The 8,021-nt window shown below is 40.0% G+C and overlaps 1 protein-coding gene across 1 annotated transcript; it reads left to right on the top strand.

Moving 5' to 3' along the window:
• Positions 1–3,640: 3,640 nt before the first annotated feature.
• On the top strand, positions 3,641–6,865 carry agxta (alanine--glyoxylate and serine--pyruvate aminotransferase a). The gene is made up of 11 exons (XM_075486233.1): positions 3,641–3,799; positions 4,381–4,573; positions 4,953–5,017; positions 5,106–5,206; positions 5,288–5,358; positions 5,453–5,537; positions 5,616–5,714; positions 5,849–5,918; positions 6,344–6,439; positions 6,537–6,665; positions 6,758–6,865. The coding sequence occupies exons 1-11, from the start codon at positions 3,641–3,643 to the stop codon at positions 6,863–6,865; spliced, it is 1,176 nt and encodes a 391-aa protein (XP_075342348.1).
• Positions 6,866–8,021: the final 1,156 nt, after the last annotated feature.

The following is an 8,021-nucleotide window of genomic DNA, read 5'->3' as shown; positions in this document are numbered from 1 at the left end:
CTGTAAATTTCTTCTCAGAAGCTGTATAGTCAAGTAATGTAAACTCAAAAGTTATCAAAAAATGTTCAGATAAGACAGTTATGAGGGAACACTGTTAACTGTTCACTCTCAATGCCATAAGTCAGCACAAGATCAAGGGTGTGATTAAGGCAGTGAGTAGGTCCGTGAACACTCTGAGAAAATCCAATAGAGTCTAATATAGAATTAAAGTTCATATTCAGGCTGTCATTTTCTACATCTACATGTTTATATAAGTCACCCACTACAATGACTTTATCTGTACTCAGCATTAACTGGGATAAAATCTCTGAGAATTCAGACAGAAACTCAGAATAAGGGCCAGGTGGACGATACACAACAACAAACACAAGAGGTTTCTGGGATTTCCACTTTGCGTGGGAAAAACTGAGAATCACACATTCAAAAGAGCTCAAACTAATCTTGGCTCTGGGACTGATTAGTAACCCTGCTCTGAAGATAGCTGTCACGCCTCCTCCTGCCTGTGGTTCGAGGAACGTGAACATTTAAACAGTCGGAGGGAGTTGCTTCATTAATGCTAACATGATCCTCCTGCTGCAGCCAGGTTTCCGTAAGACAAAATATATCAATATGATGATCACAAATCAACTCATTCACCAACAGAGACTTGGAAAGGTGAGATCTGATATTCAGCAAACCACATTTAATAGTTTTATGTTTTTGTTCAGTTAAAGTTTTTGTTTTAAATTTTTTTGCACAGAAGGATTTGCTCCTTTTGTGTTTATTGATTTGGGGGGGGGGGGGGGGGTAGTAGCAGCAGAGAAATCTGTAAGACTACAACTCTGCATCCTGGTCTCAACCCTGGGTTGTCGTGTTTTTGGATGACTAATAAATTCGTCCATTTTTCTAGAAATGAGAGCCGCTCCTTCCAAAGTGGGATGGATGCCGTCTCTCCTCATCAGACCAGGTTTTCTCCAGAAAGATTGCCAATTATGTATGTAGTCCACGTTGTTTGCTGGACACCATCTGGACAACCAGCGGTTGAAGGAGGACATGCGGATAAACATGTCATCACTGGTCAGATTTGACCCCTGCCAAATCTGAGGTTAATTTAGCAACCACCAGTGTGTTTATTTCTCATAAAAGGTCATTTAAAGAAGTTTATGTTTGAAACCTGCTTAGACATGGATAAATATGAAGGACAAATCATTTTTAACTTGGTTTGAGTGAAGGAATTAATTTGATAGCAAAATCCCTATTTCTTCATATTTCCTCGAGACAAGGTTATTACTGACCACTAGTGTGTTTATTTCTCATACAAGGTCATTTAAAGAAGTAATGACTTTGTGTGTGCAGGTGTGCATCCTGAGGGGACGGTTGCTGTATAGAGATGGAATCTTCTCCTCCGAACTTCTGGGGAAGCATCTCCTCATCCTTCAAAGGGCAAATCAGGCCCAACTGTAAAGCAAGACAAGCTGTAACAATAAACCTCCCTAAATTTCCAATATTGTATTCTTAATTTGTCTGAAATCTAATAAAAATGTTTCTATATATTTCAATGTCTTTTATACCCAATTTAATTGTAATTGAACGTTAAACTCTTCCTGGTTCAGCAGATTGTTAAAACCGATTTCCTAACTTGACAACTGAGAGGGTTCACCTGTGTTAACTGCCTATAATGGACGTGCGCGCATTAACTAATTGTTGCCAGTATATTTTCAATAATAATTCATCCTACAGCAATCTAGTTTCCCCTCTGAGATTAATTAAGTATTATTAAATTGTATTCAATTTGTCACGGTTACTGATGCGGGCAAAGGAGAACCTAAAAGCACGACAATGAGGCAGGCGATCAGCAAGGGAAGATCGGTTTATTCAGTCCAAAAACAGTCAGGGTCACAACCAGGCGATCCGAGTAAGGCAAACAAATCCAACAAGGGCCAGGCAGGTATCAGGAATCCAGGAAAGGCAAAACTAAGTCAGAACAGGTAGGCAGGACTGGAAATGCTGGAGAGCTTAGCAAAGTATAACACAAGACAATCTGGCAGGAAACAAGTGAAAGTGACTAGTATATATACACTGAGGACTAATGAGCAAATAGACTGCAGGTGAGGAGGAGATGGGCGGGGAAACCTAGGTGAGGGAAATTAGTAAATTGCATGGCAGGATCTGAAATGACAGGAAAGTTAGTGAAGTCAGTGACATGAAATAAAAATAAATACAAACTAAGAATTAGTGTAACTACGTTACACAATTAAACTGAACTAAATCAATGGTACTCTCAGATATGTGCAGGTCATAGATGCGCCCTCATGAAGTCACAGATGCTGGCTTTCACAGATAACAGCCTGAGTGGTCTTTACCATCTTTGGCACATAGTCAGATGTTGATTTTTTTTTCCCTCTACAGAGCACCTGTCCATTTCTTGTGGTACATCTGAGATGAGTTTTTGCCTAACCTATGTTTCTACATAGGGGTTATATATGACTTCTTCCTAGTGTAAAAAAGTTTAAGGTGACATTTTCTTGATGCAGCGATGGACTGTGTTGAGTGAATATGGTTTCCCAAGATACTCCTGAGCCCCTGTGAATATATTGATTGGGGTGGCACAATGGCTTCTCATGTAATGCTGCCTGGAGGCTCGGAGGTCACACGTATCCAATAGTGGTTTTCATCCTAAACCTCTTTACAAAGAGATTTCCCCCAGACTCCCTAAATCTTTTCACTATATTATGCACTGCAGATGTTGATAGAACAAAATTCTTTGAATTATTTTGCAGTGAATGCCTGAATGACTGAATGCTTTTACTTGAAAATTCTGTGACCTTTTGTCTCTCTCTCCCTCTCCTTCCCTCTCCCCCAAACGATTCAAATACAACAAAGCTGGTCAGAGAAGATATTGAAAATCATTTCCTTGAACCTGCCTGTGAAACCATGACTCTAAGGGTTAATGCTTTTTTCAGGGAAGAGGAAGAAAAACAATTCAGGACCCTGACCTGTAGCCTATATCTAAGGATCAGCCTATGCAGTAAAATGCTTTTTTACTTACTAAAAATAGCAGTTACTGTTACCCTATATGGGTACACTTCATTTGCAACCCTTTCCTGCTCTGCTGACTGTATCTTCAGTTACGCTGACTAAAATCATAGGGACAGTTTCCCTTATGTGTTGGCTTTCTGTCAGAAGTAATGACATACAAGCCTCTACACCTGTTTCTGCACTCAACTTATAAAAGAATGAAGCTTCAAACATAAATAAACTTTTAAAACAAGATTAATTCCATGAATGTTATGCTTTACTAAATAAAACTGAATTGTATTGGAGGGAGGGAATCATTGCTGTTTTGAGTAAGAACACAGCAGCGCAACAGTTAAGTATGATACTCTTGAGAGCCTTTAGTCAATTATTAACATTTCAGGACATACTAGATGACCTGTGTGCCTTTAAAAAAAATGGAAAAGCTCACACTACCTTCGCTCATTGTGCACACAGGGCAACAAGTGTTGACAGAAGAGGAAAGAGATAAAAGCACAAAATGCAACAGTCCCCTGATCTGAGGACCTCACTGGTCAGACAGAGGGGTGTTTCCAGCTGAGGGCATTACTTTTTCTCCTTCCACAGCTCTTTCAGCCGTTACTTTACTCGCCAAGCTGTAGAGAACATGTCACGGACCTCCATACCACCACCACAATGCCTGCAGAAACCTCTGGTGGTTCCCCATCGTCACATGTTTGGACCAGGACCATCCAATGTCCCTCCGCGCATCCTGGAAGCTGGAGCCAAGCCTGTCATTGGACATATGCACCCAGAGATATTTGAGGTAACCCAGCTGGTTTAACTGACTTAACAGAATGTTATGTCAGTCTCCTCCTGTGTTGAATATTTGATTTTGTGGAGCTGTCACTAATTGGAGTGGTTTCAACATGTTTATGATTATGTTTTTGAATATCATTGCCCAAAAAATGAAATACTGTCTTAAATAAAACAAGGGCTGAAACTTGATATTGAATAAAACTTTAGATTTATATGATACCCGAGTATATTCAGGTGAAATGCTTTTCTTACATCGAGGACCAGAAGACTGCATATGATCCAGCTTTGCATGTGATCATTCAACTTTAAATCATTGTAGTGAGGTTATTGCTTCTAGATCGATGAGTTGTGTAGATGTTTTAATGATAGAAAAAAAACCAACAACAAACATTCATAGCTGAAAAGCTGACTTTTGTAAAAATGTTTAATTGTTTTCCTGAAAACAACAATTACAGAAATCATCAGTCATCAAATTGTAAATGAATTGATTGGACCAATCATGGCTTGCAGCTGACCATTCTCAGTGTCAGAAAATCAATGTAACTTTTAACAACAGCTTTCACTCAACTCAGATCATTTTCTTTACAGATAATGAGTGACATCAAAAGTGGAATCCAGTACCTGTTCCAGACTGAAAGCAAGATGACTTTAGTTGTGAGTGGCACAGGCCACACGGCCATGGAGTGTGCCATCTTCAACACTGTGGAGCATGGGGACAGTGTGCTGATGGCAGTGAATGGTATCTGGGGAGAGCGGGCAGCAGATATGGCTGAGAGGATAGGTAAGGCCGCTGGTACTTTAAGTTTCGAGTAAAAACTATGTGAAGACCAAAATAAATATATAGAACTTCCTAAAATATGTGGTCGGGGTTGTCTTGACAAAGAAAAGACAGGTAAACAGTGCAGTTGAGAGGGACTTTCTCTTAGCTGCGGATTAATTCACATTTGGTCCTTTTGCACGGATTCAACTTTTATGCTATTAGAAATGCTAAAGTATGGCTTGGGATGTTTCTAATATGGGGGAACTGAAGAATAAAATGCATTCCTATGAGTCTTTGAACCGAATAATCAACTGCGACTCCTGTTCTTTACTATCAGCATCAGTTGCAGGCATAAAATAATTCTGAATTGATTTAAGAACATCCAGTGTCAATCCAACAGGGGCCAGAGTAAATACCATTGTGGCTCCACCTGGTGGCTACTTTACCAATGCAGACATTGAGAAGGTATAGTATCCCAACACCGTAGCTATGAAGTCAATCAAAATCCTATTCTTAATGCCGCAGCTCACAGAATTCCTTCATCTCACCACAGGCTTTATCAAAACACAGACCGGTGCTGTTCTTCCTTGCACATGGAGAATCTTCTACAGGAGTCTTGCATCCTTTGGATGGCATCGGACAGCTGTGCCATAAGTAAGACGCAGTGCTTGAGCTTCAATCGTCACTTCAAGTGCAGACAGATGACTGCAGATGTGTCATGGTGTGTGTTTGCAGGTATAACTGCCTGTTTCTTGTGGACTCTGTGGCTTCAATAGGAGGGGCCCCTCTCTACATGGATCAGCAAGGTTTAACGATAAATCCAGCCAAATGTTTCCAAACATTCACGTGTTGATGGCGCAACATATGTCTTTTTTTCTTGGTGAATGCTTGTACTTGCAGGGATTGACATCCTGTATACAGGCTCCCAAAAGGTTCTGAATGCCCCTCCGGGAACAGCACCCATTTCATTCAGTGAGAGAGCATGGTGAGAACTGTTTACTGTATAGTTTACATGCCTGCAAGTGAGAGAATAATATGCACTTAAAGCGATTTTTTTCCACAGTAAAAAGGCATTCCATCGGAAGACAAAGCCTGTGTCATTCTTCTTGGATTTGAATTGGCTTGCAAACTACTGGGGATGTGATGACAAGCCACCAAGAGTGTAAGACGTGTTTTTGTTTCCCTCTTTTTTCCCCAATAGAGAGAAATAAATCCATGTTTCAAATAGTCATCTCAGTTTAAGTGCACAGGCAAATCCTTTTGAGTAGCTCTGACTTCTTTACATCCTCTACACAGATATCACCACACGGGTCCAGTGACTGCTTTTTACTCCCTGAGGGAGAGTCTGGCTGTCCTTGCTGAAGAGGTGGTGTGAACTGCGTTAATCTAGCATAAATCTGGAGTTTCCGCAGCACCTGAAGCAGGAGTCTCGTCATCAGATTTTGATCAAGGCGTGAATGTGAATCAATCATCGTCAACTAGCTGTTGTTATTAGGGCCTCTTCTAATTAAGTTAATTAATACGAAAATATTTCAACCAATTCTGGGATTTATGGGCAAAATAATAACTATCCCATCAGCCTCATTACTTAGGCTTTAATGCTAATTAGTCAAACAGTATGTTATCAAACAAAAAAAGCAGCATCTGGATAAATCTTCAGTCTCACAGGGCCCTAACTTGGCTCTAGAACCTTGTGTTCAGTGTCTTGAAAATGTATAGAATAGAAATACATGTTATGTGTAAATTGTTTAGCTATGTTTTGACTGTCTTATATCGTTTTGTTCATGTAAGGGCCTGGAAAATTCATGGAAAAGACATCAGAACGTGGCAGAATATTTCCACGCTGGCCTGGAGAGCATGGGTCTCAAACTTTTTGTCAAAGAAAAAGTGAGTTTTAAAAAAGGACTGTGCAATTTTTTACCCAAAACTTTTTTCCATAAAGCTGTTGATCTGTTAATATGAAACTGTAAATGGTTTGCTACAGCACGCAAGACTGCCTACAGTCACCACAATTGTTGCTCCTCATGGATATGACTGGAAAGAGATCACGAGCTACATCATGAAAACTCACAATTTAGAGATTTCTGGAGGTCTGGGACCATCGGTTGGTTTGGTAAGAGAAAAACTGGAGAACATGTGCCACTTCAGAAACAGCCAATCCCACTTTGTGTCTGCTTGGAACTAAGTTGGTTTTGGTTTTTTCAGGTTTTGCGTGTGGGACTGATGGGATGCAACAGCAGCAAGGCTAACGTTGACATGGTGCTGGCTACGCTGAGAGACGCTCTGAAACACTGTCACAAGAGCAAAGTGTAACATGTTTCTGTTTGGTGATTAAAAGCAACTGTGAGTCAATGTTAACTTGAGGAAGACGGTGTTTGAGAAATAAAGGATTATTCCTGGGAACTGCCTTGTGCAGCTCAGCTCATACGGGGCTGGATGATGGAGAATGATTTTCTGAGCACAGGAAGGTGACTGCGTTCATGGACATTGTTTATGACTTTTCTTGGCATGGTAAAGCTTTCACTTCTGCATGCAGCAGTAAACTAGATTCACCAATAATGCTTTTCAGACCATGAACCTAGTGCATTTTACAACAGAAACGTTTATGTTTTCAGCATAGAGGCTCAAAGGGACATGAAGATCGCAGCCATTCAACACTGGTTTTCAGCTCTGTCCCTCGGACACAAAGAATTCGCTGCATGTTTTCATATTATGTACCACAGGGTATATCCGGGATGCTCATTTCGTGCCCACTCATGTTACTGATCCGTTGACAAATAATAGTATAAGTTGCAAATCTGAACCGTAGAAGTTGCAAATTTATGTTTTGTGACTTTTCTTCTACACTGTCGGTTGCAGTTGGTTAGAGTGAATCATAAATAGAAGATGGTTAGGCTTAGATATTATTAAAAACTTAGTTGGGTTAAAGGATGAAAAACACCCATCTAGGTTTAACATTATCAAATACATAGTTACAGGTTTGTATTACATAGCCTAGACAAGACATAACAGCGTATTAAAAACAGTGCAAACGTGTGCACCTTTGTACATTTTGCACATTTGGAAAAACATAGCTATTATATGTTCTCTTGTGTGCCTGGGCTGTACACAGTATGTGAGTCGCCGGGTAACTATAAAAAAAGACAATTGGGAGCTGTAGTTATTAATAGTTGCTATCAGAGGAACAAAAATGCTTAAATTTGGCCTGAAATACTTGCCAACCTAATTAGCAAGAAGTCACACCAAAATTAGACAACAGTACAGTTACTATGGCACCTTTTATCTTGAATATAAAACCTATATCAAAAGATATAGATGCCTGAAAAGATGTGGGGGGTTTGTTTTGGGGATATGTGTTCTTATTTGTCATATCATCAAATTTTAGGAAAGCAAGGTAAAAGAGACAAACTGGTGAAAAATAAATCACGCACTTCTACCAAGCTTGCTACAGTGAGTGCAGCAACATATC

The sequence above is a fragment of the Odontesthes bonariensis genome, chromosome 15, assembly GCF_027942865.1.
Source record: "Odontesthes bonariensis isolate fOdoBon6 chromosome 15, fOdoBon6.hap1, whole genome shotgun sequence".
NCBI classification, from domain to species: domain Eukaryota; kingdom Metazoa; phylum Chordata; class Actinopteri; order Atheriniformes; family Atherinopsidae; genus Odontesthes; species Odontesthes bonariensis.
This window is presented reverse-complemented; position numbering and strand designations above follow the sequence as displayed.

Coding starts and splice junctions, on each gene's coding strand:
- agxta (XM_075486233.1), top strand. CDS start 3,641: ATGTCACGGACCTCCATACCACCACCACAATGCCTGCAGAAACCTCTG. Junction 5,018..5,105: donor CCAATGCAGACATTGAGAAG/GTATAGTATCCC, acceptor ATCTCACCACAG/GCTTTATCAAAACACAGACC. Junction 6,666..6,757: donor TGGGACCATCGGTTGGTTTG/GTAAGAGAAAAA, acceptor TGGTTTTTTCAG/GTTTTGCGTGTGGGACTGAT.